The sequence below is a fragment of the Anolis carolinensis genome, chromosome 5 (genome assembly GCF_035594765.1).
Source record: "Anolis carolinensis isolate JA03-04 chromosome 5, rAnoCar3.1.pri, whole genome shotgun sequence".
Taxonomy (NCBI): domain Eukaryota; kingdom Metazoa; phylum Chordata; class Lepidosauria; order Squamata; family Dactyloidae; genus Anolis; species Anolis carolinensis.
The window spans coordinates 168,641,559-168,664,174 of record NC_085845.1 but is presented as its reverse complement, the minus strand read 5'-3'; the positions used below and the strand labels follow the sequence as shown (position 1 = coordinate 168,664,174).

The window sequence follows — 22,616 nt, the reverse complement described above, 5'->3', positions numbered from 1 at the left end:
CTTTGAATTGGGCTCGGTAACATATCGGCAGCCAGTGGAGATGGCTTAGCAGGGGGGTGGTACGATCCCTGTATGCCGTCCCAGTTATCAATCTGGCTGCTGCCCGTTGTACTAATTGGATCTTCTGGGCCGTCTTCAAAGGCAGCTCCACGTAGACTGCGTTGCAGTAATCCAAACGGGATGTAACCAGAGCGTGGACCACCGTGGCCAAGTCAGACCTCCCAAGGAACAGGCGCAGCTGGCGCACAAGTCTTAATTGTACAAATGCTCCCCTGGCCACCGCTGAAACCTGGCACTCCAGGCTCAGCGATGAGTCCAGGAGAACACCCAGACTGCGAACCTGTGCTGTATAGCTTTTGTTAAAACTGAGCACGCAGAATCCTTTCCAGCTGAACTATCTAAGCCTATGCAAATTCTTCTGTAAAAACCTTTCTTGTCATCTGAACATGCAGATGACATGCAGTTGTATCAAATATGAAATGTCTGTCACCCCCTTCCCAATTTTCCTTCCCTCCACTTGAATCTTGTTTCTCCTATATACCTGATGCCCAAGTGTCAGACGGTTCATATAGGAACAGTCAACAACTAATGACGTTTAACATAGTTTTCTTCAAAGAACTTAATCAATGCAGATCATTCTAAAGTTGGAAAAAGGAAGCCAATGCAACAGGAAGTGAGACTAGTTTTAAAGATGCATCTTCATGCATACCTGCACATACATGAGATCTACTTAAAAATATTGAGGATGCCTCTATAGCAGAAAGTTGTATAGTGAACTAACAGGGAGAAGGGAATTGTCAAAGTCAGCGCCATTCTTAACCCATTAGCAGACATTATCAGTGCAGCAGTCAGAACTGGGAAAATGCTGTTGCCTTTTGCCAGAGAAAAAACACAAAATATTTTCATACTAACAAACGCAAACACATACAATAAGAAGAGGTACTTTTGAGGAAAAACATTATAAATCAATAGGAATTGTACTTTTTGATGCTGGGCAAAATGATAACATAAAGCCTAGAAAAAACATGAATATATACCTGTAATTCGGTAACCGCTGTTTTATGTCTCTTGCTACATTCAACCTTATCCACTCTGGTTTTCAAATCTGCTAGAGTTTTATCAAACACAGCACACTGCAGGACACTGAACTTCTCTTCTAGAAACCGATGGATGATCTGCAAAAATATATGAAGATTTATTGGTTATATTGCAAATTCACATAAATTATTGTGGTTCAAGATAAACAGTTTGCCGAAATCTAAAGTACTATAGTGCAATGAAGAAAAAAATAATTTTTTCTCATGAATTATGTATTTGAGGGCCAATACATGCATGATTCACACAAAGTTCTTCTAGCTCTTTTTGAGATATCCAGAACACCTTGGTGCACACCACCAAATTTCAGGACCTCAATCAATTTGATTGCACTATGCCCCTAAACAGCAATCCTTACTACAGGCAGTCCTTGAGTTACAAACATCCGATTTACAAATCACCCATAGTTAAGAATGGGGCTGACACTACAGGAAGTGAGAGAAATCTATCCCTAGGAAGGGAAATTCACTCCTGAAAGAATTATCATGGGAAAAAGGGTATTTCAGCTGAAGCTTTATCACCAATCCTTGTTTGCTCAACAAACCCATTTTTTCAAAATCCAATTACACTATTTAACATGAATTTAAGTAAGATGTTGTGCCTCCCTCAGTAACTAGCAGGACAGGAGTGTAGAACAGGAGTGTAGAACAATACACCTCAAGGTCACGGTGTTGCCCTAGCGGTCTACACCAAAAAACCCTGCCTCCTTGATAAGTCAACCAATAAATGTTCTCTGCCCTATTCTTGAATCCAGACTACACTTCTGCATGACTCTATCTGTTTGGGGACCTCACTGCTAATTAACCACATGGCTTCTCATTTCCAGATGCGGTTGGTGGGGATGAGGGACAGGATCTTCTCAATGGTGGCTCCTTGGCTATGGAATTCCCTCCCCAGCAAAATCAAGTCAGCTCCCTCCCTCCTTACCTTCAGAAAGAAACTAAAAACTTGGCTGTGGGATCAAGCTTTTGAACAGTAATGTAGTGCAGTAAGTGACGATGGAATATGTGCAATTTGACTGGAACGGTTCTGACTTCTGATTTCAGATTATGTGTTTTTAAAAACTGGTTTTAATTGTTTTTATGTTTTAATTCTTATGTTTTTGATGTATGACTATTTTATTTTTTTTGACCATGTTATTTGTCTGTTTTATGTGGCATCGAATTGCTGCCTATTGCAAGGCCGTTCTGAGTCCCCTTTGAGGTGAGAAGAGCAGGATATAAATATTGTAAATAAATAAATAAATGTTGCAAGCATGTTAGTGTAACTGCATTGGTGCATGGATCATTGACAGGCAACATTAAAAAGTAGTGTTGATTAGCTATGGTAAAATATAATGTGATAATCTAGATCCCCCCCCCCCCTTCCAGGCAAAAAAATCTGAAAAACAGATTACTAAACAAGAAAAAAACAGACCATGTTCTATTTAAATCCAAAATGAATATAAATACATAAAACTGAAGGGGATAATTAATTCTACCTTTTCTATATTTTGTTGTACATTTCCTCGTGTTGTAATTTTTACTTCAAGTTCTGCTTCATATTCTTCCCCCGTATTTCGACAACGCTTAGAATGGACACTATCCATATCCTCTGACTTGGAACGCTTTCTTCTTGATGATTCACCTAAAATTTATGTTTTTAAATTTCATTTAGAATATTTCAGTTATAAGTTCAAGAATGTGATTTTCAGAAAGTGGCTTAAAATTTAGAAATAAAATATCACAAATATCACAATATTATAAATACTAAAAAGAAACAGAAGAAGATAGCAAACTGACATAAGAAACCCTATTGACTAGCAGGGTATCATTCTTTCCCAAAAAACAGTTACATTCACGACAAATTAGTAAGTAACAAATCAGGACTGAAAGAAGAAGCACATATTAGTCTATGAATTTTAATACATATGAACAACAAAATTAGACAGAAAAGGAATAGAGAAAACTTCATGAAGAAAAATGTACATGCTGGGGAAGTACCAGGCTGGCCAAATGTTCTATTTTCATGCACCTTCATGGATTTTTAAATATATATATTTGAATTTTTTTTACATGTGACACGCTAATAGTAGCTTAAATAGATATTAGTATAAACTACTGACTTTTTTGTCCCAACATATCCATTTTTCTCCTTTAACACTACAAAGAAACTTAGTCAAAGTACACAGTACAAAGTGACTTTTCCATGAGGTTTGGTATCACCTGGACAGTTGGAACCAATAAGACATTTCAGCAGCACACTTGGGGTGTGCAAAAATATCATTTCTCCTCGTAGGTCGTATCAAATTCATTAAATTAGTGCATACAAATTGATATTAGAAACATGCAGGAAAGGGGGGAAGGAGGAAATTTTATAATTGAAACACGCACCAATCATTTTTGTTAAGATTCTATAACATTTGGATGACTCTGAAAGACAGTTTAATTTTCAGTATAAGCATTAAGCAACTTTGGCCAAAAGGCTATTGCTAGTGTTTAAATGAAGACCCTTTTGCTGGTTGCCATAAGGAAGTTCAACTGGAGGCGGAACTAGGAGAGTTGGGTAATACAAATATTCAAGGGGACTGCTGTTGTGGCTTTTTTGGGGATAAAAGTTTTTGTCTAAACTTTTAGAAATCCCCAAAAATACATAGTTGTGTGAATCTTTCTTAAACATCCGGGGATTGATGCCCTGGTTATATTGTGCATTGTATATAAAATTGAAGTATATAGCTCTTGTAGTTTTTTAAAAATATATTGTTTAAAAAATTTAAAAGTCTCCAAAAAATAGTTGATGAGTGTAGCGTTCTGAAATTTGGAAGTCTAACAGTGGAAGATGTGTGGGACAATTATAACAAGTTTCATCATGATAGCTCTAAAAATGAGGAGAAATGAGGCCCTGAAATTTTCCCACTTGCTTAATTACCTAACAAAAAAGTAACAAAATTTTGTTACTCCAATTATAGTAACAGAATTTTTAATAAGTACACCTTAAAAACACTTTAGAAACGAAACGCCAGTGCCGCCACGCCCCCCCCCCCCCCGTTTTGTAATGACTTTTGAAATATTCTTTTTATCAATTGCACATGCCTACAGCACACATATAAAAAATGTAAAACATTTTCAAAGGACACAGGTGGTTGAATAACTATTAATTTTAAAGCACAACAGGGCAAATTCAAAATAAGTTAGTGATTTCTACATACACAATGGTAGGCATTCTTTTAGTGTCATTTGCAATTATAAAATGTTATACTGTACTTTCATTTTCTTAGTCATTGCAAAGGCTGATCTTCTCTTTCACCCTCCATAACTCAGTTTTCTAATATTAGCCCCCTCCCAAACAGTGATTTCATGGTTGATGAAGCATCTGGGTATTCCATAATAGGCAGGCACAGATAAATGGCATCATTCAGTGAGATCTCAGCAGATCTTAACTAAGATGCCACCAGTCTGCATTTAACTATGCGATATAGCCAGACATTTTGTCAGTTCCTTTCTCTGCTCTCCTCCAGTCCAGAGGTGCAGGGAGGGGGGTTACTACAGTAAACGTTAAGTTCTCAGATACTATGCTCAACGATTTAGGATTCCGACCAAAAGACACTTTGCACTAAAAGGCTTCTATTGCAACGTGGCTAAAGTCTCAAACAGAACCATTAGGGTACAGCAACACTTTGCTAAAGGTTCCACTGACATTCAGTACTTTCAAATAAAATCAAATTACAAAGAAGTTTCAAATTTTCTTCCAGAATATGATTTGCTCATTTTTGCTACACATACTTCTTTCTGAAAGTTTTCCTTCCTCATTTTGTTCTTTTTCTTCCACCTTGTTCAGTTCTTTTTCTTTTTCTTCCTCTTTATCTTCTGAAAGAAAAAAATCAAACATTTTACCTTATTGAAGGAAGTCTGTACACTATGTCTTACAAAGATTTTATAGTAACTCCTATGGATGTATCAATTCAGTTCAAATCAGTATAATTACCTACCCAGAAGAAATAAATTAAACTTTTTTGTTCGAAAATGAAAGACATCAATCATTTACATTATAGGCCACAAAACCATAAATGATGGAATGCGGAAAGAGTAATTATATTTTAAAACTGAAAATTCAAATAATGGCTGCTAATCACTGGGGTAATTACATGTTTTCAAATTTCAAGCATATAAAACTAGTATGTTTTAGCAAGATAGGGTTTTAGTATTTGGAAAATTAAAAGCATATTTTCACTTGCAACAAATTCAGTACAATTTCCAATTCAGAAAGAGTATTGCAAGATCAGGAAGGAGAGGAAAAATAGGGATACAAGTCTCACAGCTATATAATGTGATATATTTTGAAATGTCTGAAGTTTGTTGAGAGCGACAAAAAATTGAGACAGGAAAATATTATTATGCTCAAGCAATAATGTACTGAATTCTTTTGGTGGAAGCTGGAATTAAGGAATGGAAATTCTACTTGGCTAGCTGGATTCTGTTTAAATCTACAGCAGAAGCAGCTGTGGTTTTGAACGGGTTCTAAAGGGCTTCTAGAATGTAGCCAAGTCAGTCAAGAGTTTGCGGCCAGAATGACAATCATGGGCTGTCCCAAACATATTCTCATCCTGAGCCATGTTGATAGACTAACTCTATACTAGATAATGGTATTTTGCCTATAGAATAAATTTGATAACCCTCAGCCATGGTCACAGTATTTTCTATTTATATTTATGCTAACTACCAAATACGGAGCTAGTAGATTTATTAATAGGATCTCCCCAAGATACAGATTCAAGAGCCCCGAGAATATAGTTGGCCTATATGGCATTCCTGTCTAAGTCCTATCTATTTTTTTATAATAATAATAATAATAATAATAATAATAATAATAATACTTTATTTATACCCCGCCACCATCTCCCCAACGGGGACTCGGGGTTAGTTGACTGAACACTTGGGTTTTTTTAAGTTGTGTGTGCTTGAACTGAACTGAGATCCAATGATTCAAGTGGTCCATCATAGAAAAACCACCAACAGCAGCTACGAGTGAAGAAGTAAAGAGACGAGATCAAAGGCTAAAGCCACAATAATTCTTGTCGCAGAAGATGCCCAATTAGTGTACTTAAGAGAAGCTATGTCTGCAGCGGATTGTTGGCAGAAGTTAAAGGAAGTTTATCAAACCGAAAATTCTGGAATAAAAACATACAGATGGTATTCACAGAAAACCACAAAGCTTTTCTTTTGTTATCTTCATTGGATTCCAGCTGGGACAGTTTTTAGTATGCCTGAAGGACAATTGATTTTGGACTTGGTTTCTACAAGGATGCTTGAAGAGGAAAGAAGAAAGCAGTTCCTTAAAAAAACAAGTACTGAACAAAATAATATCCCTTGTGAAATGGTTGAATGCAGGAAGAATCCTGCTGTGTGTAATGTGCAAACGTGTTACATATATGGTGATATTAATCATCTCATAAAAAATTGTTCAAGGAGAAAGAAGATTCCAGTATAATGACAATGTTAACCAAGGTGAAATATGGTGAGGCTACATGGCTGCTTGACTCTGGGTGTGTAGAACACGCAGTAAATAGCCTTAAATTTTGAAAAACACTAGAAAATCAGAGGTACAACATGTTGCCTTGGTGGACAGATCACTGACGGAATGCCAGATATTAGGATCGGCATTTGTTCCCGGTTTGGAAAGGTATTTGGATACCGTTATTTCCATTGATAAACTTGACTATTGTTTACTAAGTGCACCCAGTCTATCCCTAGAAGATGACTGACCAAATGTTTCTTGCATGAATAACAATCCAATGCATAATGATTGTATTCATTGGATTGTTGAGAGTTTTCTGGGCTGTATAGCCATGTTCCAGAAGAATGACGTTTCGCCCATATCTATTGTTGGCATCCTCAGAGATTGAGGGATCTGTTGGAAGTTAGGTTTACATATCGGTGGTAGGTCCAGGGTGAGGGAAAGAACACTTGTCTGCTTGAGGCATGTGTGAATGCTGCAATTTGTCACCTTGATTAGAATTTTAATAGCCCACAGTTTCAAGGTCTGGTTGGTAGCTGCCTGGGGGGATTCCTTGTTTGGAGGTGTTAGCTGGCCCTAAATGATTCTTGTCTGGAAATCCCCTGCTTTTTGAATCTCGCTCTTTATTTACTGTTCTGATTTTAGAGGTTTTTTAAAATACTGGTGGCCAGAGTTTGTTCATTTTCATGATTTCCTCCTTTCTGTTGAAATTGTCCACATGCTTGTGGGTTTCAATGGCTTCAATGGTCCGGCATATCTGTGTTCTCAAATAATATGCTAAGTCCAGGTTGGTTCATCAAGTGTTCTGCTATGGCTGAATTCTCTGGCTGAATTAGTCTGCAGTGCCTTTCATGTTACTTGATTCGTATTTGGGCACTACATTTGGTGGTCTCTACCGTGTTTCCCCTAAAATAAGACCTCAGCAAAAAACAAGACCTAGTAGGGGTTTGGGGGGACTGCCAAATATAAGGCCTCCCCTGAAAGTAAGACCTAGCAACTAAGGCTGCAGCAGAGTTCCATTGGGAAGCATGGCTGCAGGGCAGAAGCAGCACTCATACACACTGGAGGGAGGGAGAGAAAGTGCTTGCTTTCTGTGCCTCTCTGGCTGGCCTTGCCTTGCCTCCCGCCTGTCCCCCAGCCGCGGCTCGAAGAACCTTCTGTCACTGCTGCTGCGCAGCCGTTTCTTCCGAGACAAGGCTCCGTCCTGGCCATGCTCCCTTCGCCCCCAAGGCTTCTGATTGGCTCCTGGTGCCAGGGCGAGAGAGGGTGGGAAGGAAGGAAGAGGGCTTGAACACCCTTTCCACTCATCCTGCTCCTTCTGCTTCTTAAAGGTACAGGACGCATTGGGATTCTCCTCCCATTCTTATTCCTATCCTATGCCATGAAACTTATTATTTTATACTATTATTCTATTACCATATTATTATCATCATATTCTGTTGTTATTATTATATCCATTATATTATCTGATTAATATATTTTATATCATTATATTATATTTTTCTATTATTATAATATTATTATTCTGTTATTATATTCCATTTAATATTATCCTATTAATATAGTTTATATCATTACATTCTATACTATTATTCTATTATTATTCTATTATATTATCATATTATTATATTATCATCATATTCTGTTATTATTATATCCCATTATTATATTATCCTATTAATATATTTTATATCATTATATTTTTCTATTATTATATTCTATATTTTCATATTATTATTATTATATTATTCGGATGTTATATTCCATTTTATATTATCCTATTAATATATTACTATGCTATTCTGTTATTATATCCCATTATTATATTATCCTATTAATACCATATTATTACCATATTCTGTTATTATTATATATCCTATTATTATATTATCCCACTAGCTGTGCCCGGCCACGTGTTGCTGTGGCGTTGTCTGGTGGTGTTGGTGAGAAATTGTTGATGTAGTGGTGGTATTGAATGTCTGTTGTATGACTGTCTTTATGTTTAGTATGCATTTGGTTGTTTGTGTACTGTGAAAGTGGTGAGGGTAGAGGGGGTCTATGTCTCTGTGTAGTATTGTATAGTATTTATATGTTGTCCATGTGTTGTGAATGCTTGGATTGTGTCCTGCTGCATAGTAGAAAGGGTTGGGCTGGATGGCCTTTAGGGGTCTCTCCAAACTCTTGGATTCTATGCTTCTATTATTATTATTATTATTATTATTATCATCATCATCATCATCTTCTTCTTCTTCATCATCTTCACCATCATTATTATGTAGAGGCTGGATGGCCATCTGTCAGGAGTGCTTGGATTGTGTCCTCCTGCATGGTAGAAGGAAGTTGATCTGGATGATCCTTAGGGGTGTCTCCTAACCTTAGGATTGTATGATATTCTTATTATTCTTATTCTTAGTATTGAGAGGCTGGGTGGCCATCTGCTGGGAGTGCTTGGATTGTGTCCTGCATGGCAGAATTGGGTTAGACTGGATAGCCTTTATGGGTGTCTCCTAACTGTCTGATGGTATGATTCGATGTGTGTTATTATTGTGCAGATATTGGATGGCCATCTGTCAGGAGTGGTTGGATTGTGTCCTCCTGCATGATATAAGGAAGTTGAACTGGATGATCCTTAGGGGTATATCTGCTAACCTGATATTATTATTATTATTATTATTGAGAGGCTGGCTGGCCATCTGTTGGGAGTGCTTGGATTGTATTGTCCAATGGCAGAGTTCGGTTGCACTGGATGGCCTTTAGGGGTCTCTCCTAACTGTCTGATTCTATGATTCGATTTGTATTATTATTGTGCAGATCTTGGATGGCCATCTGTTAGGAGTGCTTGATTTGTGTTGTCCTGCATGGTAGAAGGAGGTTGAACTGGATGATCCTTAGGGGTGTCTCCTAACCTTAGGATTGTATGATCTTCTTCTTCGTCTTCTTCTTCTTATTATTATTATTATTATTGAGTGGCTGGGTAGCCATCTGTTGGGCGTGCTTGGATTGTGTCCTCCATGGCAGAATTGGGCTAGACTGGATTACCACAGTAATTATTTCATATTACAGTAGAATCTCACTTATCCAACATTCGCTTATCCAGTGTTCTGGATTATCCAACGCAGTCTGCCTTTTAGTAATCAATGTTTTTGTAGTCAATGTTTTAAATTCATTGTGATATTTTGGTGCTAAATTTGTAAATACAGTAATTACAACATAGCATTACTGAGTATTGAACTACTTTTTCTGTCAAATTTGTTGTATAACATGATGTTTGGTGGTTAATTTGTATAATCATTGCGTAATTTGATGTTTAATAGGCTTTTTCTGAATCCCTTCTTATTATCCAACATATTCAGATATCCAACGTTCTGCCGGCCTGTTTATGTTGAACAAGTGAGACTCTACTGTATATTTATAAACTTATATTATCTGTTTAGAACTGGATTATACGAGGCCCCTTCTACACAGCTGTATAAAATGCACACTGAATTATCTGGCAGTGTGGACTCAAGATAATCCAGTGCAAAGCAGATAATATAAGATTATAAATGGGTAATATAGCTGTGTGGAAGGGCCTTTAGTCTACACTGCTATATAATCCAGTTAAAATCAGATAATCTGTGGAAAAGGCCTAAGTGAGGCCTAACTGTGCCTGTCCCCTGGGCTAAGTAGGTTGCTAGGAGACCAAGTGGACGGAGCTTAGCCATCTAACTGGCAGCAATTGGATAAAAACAATTATTCCTGTCCCTCTAATTAGGACTTTATTTTTCTTTTGTTTTTGTTGTATCAACCTAGAGCCGTGGATGATGGGTCGTGTTGTCAAATTTCGAGGTTGGGGGGCCTGTAGTTTTGTTGTTTCGTCCGCTGCCCTGATGCCATCACTCTTTTTTATATATAGACTAATTAATATATTGTATATCATTATATTATTATTCTATTATATTATTCATAATTCATGACTACACTGAAACTGGAATAGAGAGAAATCAGTGTGGAAACCTTGTGAAACCTAAACTGCAAGAAGTATCATAGATTGTTGTACATGTAAATAATGGTAGTAACAAGAAATTCTTGATAGGATTCACAGTTTATGCTGGTTTGTGATCACAACTACTTTATAGTATATAATAAATGTTCATTTTGTTGTTCAACAATAAATGTGAGCTCTTCTTCATGGAAAAATAAGACATCCCCTGAAAATCAGACCTAGTGCATCTTTGGGAGCAAAAATTAATAGAAGACTCTGTCTTATTTTCGGGGAAACAGGGTGTAATGAAGTGTGAATTTTTTGGTTTACAGATGTTATGTTTAATTGTGTATTGTGTTTTAAAAGGAACAATATTTCAGTTATTACATCTCTGCACGAGTTGGTTACCATGGAGAAGTGGGCGGAGCCAACTGCCGTTTTGGTGGAGAAGTGCAGGTTTGAAAAAGAAGCAGCTAGTCTGTGCCCTGATGAGGTACAGGGAAGACTGATCCTCAGTTGAAGGAATCAGGGAGACTCAATTGCTTATTTTTGAGTCAGTTTAAAATAAGTTTGTTGACTTATTTTAAGGTAGTCTGTCTCCTGATAAGGAACAGATCATCTGTGATTGTAATTCACAGGGTGACTGCAGTTTAAAGCAGAAGAGAAAGAAGTGACATTTTAAGAAGTTTGAAACACCTCATTCTAGTTTGCAACTGTTAATCAAAGTGCCTCTAAAGAGAGTTCTTGTAACCATTAAGCTTTGTGCCTGAATAAACGTGTTATTGTTCTTTCTAACATCTCAGCTTCTGTCATATATATTACCATCAAGAGTAAACAAGAAGGAAGAAAAACAAAATTTAAAAGGTCCCCTCTCTGAGACAGTTGGTGGCTGCATCTTCTCATAGTGGTACCAAACGTTAATAATCTCCTTTACATTTGGTGGCAGTATTTAAATAAAAACATCTTACATTTGGTGGCAGCGGTTATAATAATATAATATAATTATATAATATAATTATAATTAATAAATAAAATCCTCGTTCACACAGGGTATGTAGACTTGTCCATAGATGCATGGTATACAGTAGACTCCTGAAGAGATAAGAGGATCGCTCTTTTCTTTTGCTGAACGTAGCATTTGTTGGATTTTCTTCATGGGTCTGTAGATTTTTTATATGTTGTGTTTCTTCATCAGCTTCCCTATACGGTCAATGGTTCCCTTGATATATATGTTCATTGTGATCCGCCCTGAGTCCCCTTCAGGATGAGAAGGGCGGAATATAAATACAGTACAGTCTCACTTATCCAAGCTTCTGGATTATCTAAGCCATTTTTGTAGTCAATGTTTTCAATATATCATGATTACAACATAACATTACTGCGTATTGAACTGCTTTTTCTGTCAAATTTGTTGTATAACATGATGTTTTGGTGCTTAATTTGTAAAATCATAACCTAATTTGATGTTTAAATAATTATTTTTATTATTTGAGAAAAAGTTACAATTATATAAACATATTCTATACATTTCCCCCTCTTTTATTTACATTCACCCCTGTGCTCCCCTTCCCCAGAGCCATCTCTTCTTCTGTAGTCCCACCAAAAGTTCAGTTCTTCATTTGGAGGTAAATTTGATGTTTAATAGGCTTTTCCTTAATCCCTCCTCGTTATCCAAGATATTCGCTTATCCAAGATTCTTCCGGCCCGTTTAGCTTGGATAAGTGAGACTCTACTGTATTGTAAATAAATAAATGTTTCTTTGTCTTTACTCTTGTAGCTTCTTCTTGGTCTTGCAGTTCTTCTGATGTCTGTGGTGGAGTATCCATTGGCCTGTAGAGCACAGGTGGTTCAGTTCACCTTGGAGGAGGTGGGGTTCGAAGATTCTTTTTGCACAGTCTGCCAGGGCTTTGATTGTGCTGCTTTTTGGACTTGGGTGATAGTTGGAGGTTTTATGTAGATATCTATCCGTGTGTAGGTTTTCTGTCAACTGTATGGCCCAATTGTTGACTGGGTTTGCGGATGACTAGAACATCTAGAAATGGCAGTTTTCCTTCGTTTTCTGTTTCCATGGTGAATTGGATGTTTGGATAGATGCTGTTAAGGTGGTCCAGGTTTCCAACAGACCCCTCAACCTTTAAGGTTGTTTGCCATAGATGTGGGCGAAACTTCAGGAGAGAATGCCTCTGGAACATGGCCATTCGGCCTGGAAAACTCACAACCCAGTGATTCCGGCCATTAAAGCCTTTTTATTCATTATTTACGTAGCGAATTTGGGCACATGAATTTTAATTATCTTCAAAAATTAACAAAGGTAACTGAATTAGATTTGAAACCATGCCAGACATATTTAGATTGTGCTGTGTGCTCTAAAGCAAAAGTGAAGGCACATTTAATACCCAAAAGGAGTTTAAACACAACCACCAGACCATTTGAACTTGTGCATGCCAATTTAGCAGGGCCATTTCCTCTTTCATATGGAAATGCGAAATTTATATTTGTGTTAGTGGATGATTGTTTACGATTTACTTATTGCATTATTTTGAAGTAAAAATTTCAAACTTTCAATAAGTTTAAGAAATGGGTGGCCATGATTGAACAAATGTTTTTTTAAAGTGTCATGTTTATGGGAAAACAATTTCAAAATTGGCTAAGAGAGAAAGGTATTAGGCATCACAAAACAATTCCGTATTCACCTGATGAAAATGGTGTGGCAGGAAGAAAAATAGGTGTTTTAAAAACTATGATGGACTTGAGAAACCTCAGAGGTGCCTCCCTTAGCAGAATTGGAACAATATATTACAGACTTTCTGATAATGGATAAAATAACTGTACACTTAAGAGGAGAACCTTTAGAGAACTTTGTTAATGAATGGCAACCAATGATCCAATATCTCAATGTAAAATTAACTTAAAAATGTACATAGAGGAAGCTAATAGAATGAAGGCAAGGAAGAAACAGATATTAATTTGGAGCCTATAATATCTTTATATGTACTATTCAAATAGAAGACTGTGACCCCTTATTGAAAATACATTATCTAAGAGATGATTATAAAAGACTAATAGATGAAAAGCATTGCACTGTATGCAACAAACACTTGCAAATGTATGTATATTTGAATTAAAATAATAATAATATAATAATAATAAAACTTTATACCCCGCCACCTTCTTCCCAACGGGGACTCGGGGCGGCTAACATGGGGCCATGCCCAGAGCAAATAAATAAATATAAAAAGGAAAAAATAAATAAATCAGGTTACTGCTAAAAATAAAAATTAAAAATAAAATCTATGATGGACTGTATGTTAGAAAATGCAAGAATGTCTTAATAAATATTGGGCAGAAGCTATATCCACTGCTACTTACATATTTAATAGAAGTTGGAGTTCTTGCGTCACTAACACATCATTTTATATGTTATACGGAAAAAGACCAATACCAAAACATCTTAGAATATTCAGTAGTTATGCAAATGTATTCATACCTAGGCAAAGTAGAACAAAAGGACAGAAGAGGTGGCAGAGACTGAGATTTCTCAGTTATCAAGAAGGCACGAAAGGGTATCATTTTATTAGAGAAAACAGAAAGAGAATTTCACATAGTGCAAATTTTAAAAAAATACAGGTTGGGAGTTATGTCCCAACAGAGACAGATTTGAAACCTGAACCAGACAAATACAGTGAATTGCAAAATAATGGAAGTGTAGAAAAGGAAGAATCTGTGTGAAGCTTACAGGAGATTGACACCATGGAACAGACTGAGATTCCCAGAAGGTCAAAAAGGGCAACAAAGAGAGTAAACCTCCTAATGGATCTGTTGTTCAAGAAGTAATGATCTATCAACCAGATGTAGAACCTGAATCTTTTCAGGATATGGCAAACTGTGATTTAGAAGAATGACAAAAATGAAAAATATCAATGAATAAGGAATATAATTCACTTTTAGATTAGGGTATTTTTGATGTTGTCGCTCAGGGATTTGCCCAAAGGCAATTTATAAATTATGATAATACTTTCAAACCCACAACTAAACCTGAGTCAATATGTATTATTATTGTTTTGGTAGAACAACAAAAACTTAAAATGAAACATTTTGATTTTGATACCGCGTACCTTAATGCCAGTATTGCGGAAATTTATATGACACAGGCACCGGGGTACAAAAATCTGCTAAGTTTATATACTTAAGAAGGCTTTATATGGTGTAAAACAGTCAGCCCATAGGTGGAATATCTGTATCCACAATGCATTAAATAAACTGAACTTCAAGCAAAGCATAGCAAATGCTTCAGTTTATACACAAGAAGAAAATAAGGTAATTCTTATGATTTATGTTGATGATTTTTGTATATTGGCCAAAACTGAATCACAAATACAAATCTTATATGCAGATCTTGCTAAGCATTTAGTCTGAAGGATTTAGGGTATTTAAAGCAATACCTAGGAATTGAAATAATTAGTAGGCATGGGCGAATTCCTCAAAATCGTAAATCAGAATAAATTCATATCTATTCCGATTTGCATTAGCGCGTCAGAATTAACCCTCGATTTCAAAGCGATTTAATGGGCTCGTAATTTAGATCGGATATATGGGCAAGCATTTTTGAAGCAACCAAACTTGTTTGCAAGGAGGAGGAGCCTAGCCTGGGCTTGCCTCCCTGCCCAAACGGTGTGGATGTTCATGTAAGGAGAGAGGTTTGGACAGCCTCCTTTAAAAGCGTCTGCTGCATTCCATGAGGCTTATTCTGTCTTGAAAGTTGGAGCGAGGAGGGTGACTGGTCTTTTGCTGCCTGTGCCTGCCTGCCTGGCCTGTTGTTGTTGGGAGGGGGGCCTAGAGGCACTAGGGCAGCCATTGAAAGAAAGGAGTCAACTCTTAACCAAGAAGAGAAGGCATTTTTGGGGGGGGGGGGAAGGGGTTGTTGTTTTCTCTTTTAAAAATCTAAAATAAAGGAGTAAAAGAAGCAGCATTTATTTTTTGAGACAAAAGTGGGGATTGGTAGTTTGAGGATGGGAAAGGGGTTATTTTAAAAATCTGACGCATTTTCTTCTTGGGAGAGGCAGCAAACATTACATAGCTGAATCCTCTGGGTTCAAGGCCCGCTGTTTTGTTTGTTTAGCCTCCTCAAAGCACTGTGTGTCCCATCATTCCCAAAAACCCAATGAAACAGGAAATAACACTTTCAAACCAGGAACAGATTTCCTTATTCTGAGGCTGATGGGCATCTGTCGGGAGTGGTTTGATGGTTTGCTATGATTTCTGTTCCTAGTTGATAAATGTCATTTCCTAATTGGTTCTGTCACAAAAACATAGCAAAACTTTATTACACTGCCAAAACCTTGTCTTTACGCAAGGGACATCGTCCTATAAATAGCACATTATGGTTTGCTGAGTGTCCTGTCCACAAATTTAACAGTTTCAGCCACAGAAACAAGGTTTCTCAAGTAGAACAATGACTTTCAAAGTAAAGACAAACCAATGAAACAGGAAATAAGACTTTCAAATCAGGAAAAGATTTCTGTAATTATTTAAAAAAAATTTTTTTTTTAAAAAAGCTATGAAAATTCGCCAAAAATCAGAGGATAAGGGAAATGTTTTGTAAGCTAACAGTGGTAAATGTGTTCTACTACTGTAGCATGTTTGATTATGATAGCTCAAAAAATGAGGGAGAGAGAATCCCCTAAAATTCCCCACCCCAGTGCTGTCTCTCGCTATTGCACATGTGTGCCCGCCATTAATGAATTAATTACAAATATTCAGAAGTTTCTGGAAGTTTCAATTCTTTTGCTTCAAAATTTGGAAATGACTTTAGAAATGAAGCACCAGCGCCCCCTACCTTTGATGAGAGTTTAGAAACATTTTTTTTCTGGATTGCACATGCATAGTAATTAGCCATATTAATGGTATTTGTGGACTTGGAAATTTGAACCTTGCATTACTTAAAGCATTTGGTGTGTGCTTTAACACTAAATTACAAGGACTTAGCTTTGGGCTATTTCTATATTATATTTGAGACTTTACTTTAACTAGGACTTGAATACAGAACACCTGGGGCAGATGTTTTGTTGGATCTTTGTAACAAATGCTGTAAAGATGAACTTTTATTACCATTATAACAGACTGACACTATTTTACAAAATAGAAAAATAACTGGAAGTTGGAGAAGCCAATATAATATCTATATAAATAAAAATGTAATGTCCATCCATTAGGGACATCATATCTCCCAAACTATTCCACCAATAGCTATGAAATTTTGATACAACATAGCATTCGATCTGCCGAGTGTTTTAAGCCTACTCTCACAAACTTAACCCACCGAAGAAAGATAAAAACAAACCCCAAAGCAACAGCCAATCAATCACCTCCACCCTTAGCTACCGTCCTAACAGACGACTCCTCCCCTTAGCAACGGCCAAGTACTCCCCTCCTCCCTTAGCTACCGTTGTAACCGACTGTGTTACCCTCCTGGGGAAGGCACATTTATTTATTTATTTATTTCCAGCATTTATACCCCGCCCTTCTCACCCGGGGGGACTCAGGGCGGCTTACAACAGTTGGCAACATTTAATGCCAAGAACATAATAATAAAACAAAAACAGTACATATAATCAATTAAAACTATAAAAAATACATCATTAAAATACATTATAACAATTAAAACATATGTAAATTAGATCCATTTGTCTAAAAACCTCATGCTTCAGCCTTCAATCGGACCATGTCTACGTTATTGTATTACTCATTAAAAGCTTGTGCACACAGCCATGTTTTCACAGCCTTTCTGAACCCCAGAAGGGTTGGGGCTTGTCGGATATTTGTGGGGAGGGTGTTCCACAGCCAGGGAGCCACCACCGAGAAGGCCCTGTCCCTCGTTCCCACCAGCCGCGCCTGCAAGACAAGTGGGACCAAGAGCAGGGCCTCTCCAGATGATTTTAGGGATCTAGCTGGCTCATATGAGGAGATACGTTCGAATAAGTAAATTGGGCCAGAACCGTTTAGGGCTTTATAGGTCAAGACCAGCACTTTGAATTGGGCTCGGTAGCATATTGGTAGCCAGTGGAGCTGGCTTAGTAGTGGGGTGGTACGCTCCCTGTAGGCCGCCCCAGTTATTAATCTGGCTGCCACCCGTTGTACTAGTTGGAGCTTCTGGGCCGTCTTCAAAGGCAACCCCACGTAGAGCGTGTTGCAGTAATCCAAACGGGATGCAACCAGAGCGTGGACCACTGTGGCCAAGTCAGACCTCCCAAGGAACGGGCGCAGTTGGCGCACAAGTTTGAGTTGTGCAAATGCTCCCCTGGCCACCGCCGAGACCTGGGGCTCCAGGCTCAGCGATGAGTCCAGGAGAACACCCAGACTGCGAACCTGTGTCTTCAGGGGGAGTGCGACCTCGTCCAACACAGGCTGTAACCCTATTCCCTGTTCAGCCTTACGACTGACCAGGAGGACCTCCGTCTTGTCTGGATTCTTGTCTGGATTCAGTTTCAATTTGAAACTGGATTCAGTTTCAATTTGTAGCTCAGGCTTTCCCTCCCTCCCCCCTTTAGAATAAACTCTTAGTAAGTTGTTGCCTAGGTGATTCACACTCTCTCACCCTCCAGTTATGATTTCTGGGCCATAAAGGAAGGTTGAAGACAACTCCTTTCTTTAAAATAATGCTTAATGAATTGTTATCTGGAGGGAGTCACTTTCTCTCAGCCCCAGGAAGACACAGGCAATTCCACAGTGTCAACACATACTGAGGCATACATTTTATTGAATCCCTCATGTAAGGAGTTAAACTTTGGCCTCATGTTTGGCTAAGATCTTGCAATTATATTTGGGGGGCTCTCTTTTGTTTCAGGCCTCATGTTAGGCTTTAAATCTTGCCATTATATTGGGAGGTGGCCATTTTGTTCTAGGTCTCATGTTCAGCTTTATAGCTTTTGCCAGTATATTAGGAAGCCTTCATTTAGGGGTCTCCATTTTATCAGGCTTCATGCCTTTGAGCTGTTGTTGCCTCAAGCTGGGGGGGGGGCATTTTGGAGGAAGCCATATGGTCTCCTCCTGTATCTGAGAGGCCCTCCAGGTTCTGCCTGCTCAGGCTCGTGGTCTAACGAAGTAAAAAGCATCAGATCTGATCTGTTCTGGAAGATGTGCTATTGATACTCAGAGGTTACTAACAAACTTTTCCTAAGTGATAATAAGGATCAGAACCTTCGCAATAATAGTGGACCAGCTACAGTGTGTTGGATGGGAGTGTTACCAATGATAGTGAATAAAACAAACTGTAGATTAGCTGCTCACTGCCTTTGGTATTGACTGCTAGCCACTGGTGTTGGCTGTTAGCTACTGGAGTAGCCACAAGTTGCTGTTGCATGTTTCTGGAGCTGGAAGCTGAAGAAAGCTACTGAAAAAGCCAGGAGTGTTTGTCTCACTGCACCAGTCAAGGGCACTGTGTATTACTTCCTAAGGACAAAGTTGAACTTTGTATGTCTCCCTGCCTTTGTGTTATTAAGAAGAAGACTTCTCAATAGAGTATTAATTTGCTTTTCAATGTGGTGAGGATAACTGCTATGAACTGTGTTATATTTTTGTTATCCTTAAGTGAATGAACGACTTTCAGTTTCTACTTTAAAGCACACCTGACTCAAGGGTTTTTTTTTTTTTCTTCCTCAGGACTTGAGTTCAAGGACATACAAAGTTAAGAAAGGGCTGTTACATCCTTAACAGAATAAGGGCTAACAATCTTCCTCAATCTGCAAATCAAACTATACGGGCATATTACTAACCATGATTTGACATGTGTAGTCATAGTCTCTTGGCCTCAAAGCCAAGATTTATACTATTGGAATTATAAATCATTATTATGTGGCCAACTGCCTGGTTTGGGGTGGGAATCCTGGCTGTGGCCTTCAGGCCTGTATTTTGCCCTCATGCTAGGCCGCATGTTGGCACTTCCTGGAAAAGGCTGTATGCTTTGCTGCCAAAAAGGGTTCTATTTTTTCGGTGTTTCAGAGGACACGGCAGGTCCTGCTTGTTCAGGTTCATAGTCTAGCCCTCTGAAAGGCACATAAGTTAATCAGTCACACTCTCTCATCCATAAGATAAGATACACACACTCAGATTAAATATAAATCTTCATTATATTACTTATATTCGTTAAAGTGAATCTTCTGGCAGTGTCTTTTAGGGATGTGCTTTTGTCTTATGCCAAGCCTCATCCATTTGGAGGATTGCAATCCCAAAAAACTCAGTAAGAAAAACTTAGGTTTAAATGCACTTTATGATGTTTCCAGGTATATAACAACTGTGATAATTTCTGCTTGCTTTAAAAGTTTATACTTTAATTTATCCTAAATTATCAAGTAATGTTTGAATAATTAGGTACCATATTAAAGGTATTTTATCTAGTTTCTAATTTTGTATGGGTCACTGATCTTGATTTTTAGAAATGCCAATTGTGTGCGTGTGTATAGGTCGTTGTCAACTCTTAAACGTTTGAAAACATACATAAGAATGGGGCAAGAAAGACCGACTGCACTTGCACTCTTGAGTGTCCATTGAAGTTTTATCGATGGAAGCTGATTTCTGTCAAAGTGTATTGACACAGTTTTCAAGTGTTTCCAACAGACGTGGTATTCTTTTGTAACTATAGTAGTTTCACTTATCCAACATAAACGGGCTGGATTAAGGAAAAGCCTATTAAACATCAAATTACATTATGATTTTACAAATTAAGCACCAAAACATCATGTTTTACAACAAATTTGACGGAAAAAGGAGTTTAATAAACAGCAATATTATGTAGTAATTACTGTATTTACAAATTTGGCACCAAAACATCACAATGTATTGAAAAGATTGACTACTAAAAGGCAGACTGTGTTGGATAATCCAGAACGTTTTATAAGCGAATGTTGGATAAGTGAGACTTTATAAATTACCAATTAACAGTCATTTTCAGTTATTTTTAAGACTTGAAATTTTGCAACTAAAATAGAAAATTGTTTTAAGTTGAGTCTATATAAAAATATAGAATGAACCATACTATTTAAATTATTTTGTGCTATAGAACTACTCTTCATGATTCATAAAACAAAGATTCACACCCTCCTCCCGATTTTTTTTCTGGCCACGGCCCTGTTAGCAGCTATTTTTCTATTATTTACTTATTTGTTTATTTACAGTATTTATATTCCGCCCTTCTCACCCCGAAGGGGACACAGGGCGGATCACATTACACATATAAGGCAAACATTCAATGCCTTAACAAAGAACAAAGACAAGACAAATGCGGGGCTCTGAGCTGGCCTCGAACTCATGACCTCTTGGTCAGAGTGATTTGTTGCAGCTGGCTGCAGCTGGTTGCTCAACAGCCTGCGCCACAGCCACACACACACACACTCCTCTCTCAACTATATAAACCATTCACAAGAATCCTGCTACAAAGAATATCTCAAATGTGGAAATCAAAAGAGAACAAGAGGGGTTCAGACCCTTGACCATACCCATGCAGTAAAACAGCTACTGGGGAAAAAAGCAAAGAATATCAAGTTCCGGTTTGTGTTGCTTTCGTTGATTACCAAAAGGCCTTTGATTCAACGGAGATAAATGCTATTCTAAATGCTCTGCACCAGGCATGTGTAAATCTAGCATATGTGAACATTATAAAAAGCATCAATACAGGGTGCACAATGGATATATAACTGTTGTAGAAGTGTGTCATATCAAAATAAACAAAGGAGTGTAACAAGGAGACACAATTATCGCCAAAACCGTTTGCGGCAACTTTGGAAAGCCTCTTCTGAAAAATTAAAATTAAGGGCGGGATTTCAATTGAAAGTAAACAACTATTTCATCTTCTCTTCGCAAACGATTGTGTCCTTTTCACCAAAAATCAGAAAGACTTACAACATGATCCTCAACAACTAGTTTGAGTCTCAAAATCAGTAGGACTAGAAATGAACTTGAAGAAAACAATGAAATGGTTAAAAATATGCAGTATGTTCTCGACCGCAACGTTATAATAGAAATGAAATTGAAGAAGTGACTGAATATGTGTATCTTAGACAACAAGTACAGTCGATTCATTTGGCAAATGGAGAATCGGCAAGAAGACGCAAGACTGCTTGGACAGCTTTTAATCAAAACCGGACAGTGCTAACAGAAGATAAGCTGCCAATGAAGGTCAGAGCAGATATCTTCAATATTACAGTTTTACTGGCAATGTTAGAAGCATCTGAAATAAGGGGAACAACAAAGTTAGAGGAGGAAAAACTGGTGGTGATTCAGAGAGCAATGGAAAGAAGGATGTGTGGTGTGACAAGAGATAAAGTCAGCAATAAAAAACTGCATCAAAGAACTGGGGTACGTGATGTGGTCAATGAAATCTATGAGGCAAATAGGCAGGGTATATAGCATGAACAAAAGATAGACATGTCGACTAACGAACTGGATACCAAGAGTGTTGTAGTTAAGCCAGTAAGTAATGTTGCAAGCAGTAGTATGAGTACCAGAAGGGGGGAAAGGGCTACTCGCGAGCAAGTATCAGATGAAGAACAGCAAAGGAAAAGGATCCGGGATACATTTATGGCACCTACTCATAAAGACACATTTGAAGGGTTTTCAAGTGGCGAGGAGTCAATGAGCGAGGAAGGAGATGTGGTGGATGGGAATAGAGGCACAAAGAGGGTTACTCAGGAGCAGGAATCAGATGAAGAACGGGAGAGGAAGAAGATCCGGGATATACTTACTGCTCCCACAGACGAGGAGTCGTTTATGAGTTTCTCTGGGAATGATGGGTCTGGGAGTGATGAGGATGGGAGAACACAATGGATTGGACTAAGATACAAGAGATAAGGGATATATGTGCAGAGCCAACCTCTAGTGACAAGTTTGTGGGGTTTTCAGGACATGAGGACTGGCAAAGGGGAGATACATCGGAATCATGGGGAAGCCTAAGTCTTGACAAGAGATGGAGGAACTGGCGGGATGGAAACAGGGGTTCATGTGTGAAGACAAGGACAGCTGTAAGAGATGATGATGGGGTGGAGGCCAGCTCATCAGTGGATAATAATGTGTA

General features: G+C 37.9%; 1 protein-coding gene across 4 annotated transcripts in view; it reads right to left on the bottom strand.

Annotated features, from left to right (window-relative positions):
- Positions 1-22,616, bottom strand: part of atf7ip (activating transcription factor 7 interacting protein) — a 97,665-nt gene that overhangs the window by 27,181 nt on the left and 47,868 nt on the right. For all 4 annotated transcript variants that reach the window (XM_016998165.2, XM_008122560.3, XM_008122562.3 and 1 more), the window contains exons 3-5: positions 4,857-4,940; positions 2,576-2,721; positions 1,038-1,175 (exon numbers count right to left, since the gene is read on the bottom strand). In XM_016998165.2, the coding sequence (XP_016853654.1) occupies positions 1,038-1,175; positions 2,576-2,721; positions 4,857-4,940 (368 nt within the window). The remainder of the gene's footprint in view (positions 1-1,037; positions 1,176-2,575; positions 2,722-4,856; positions 4,941-22,616) is intronic.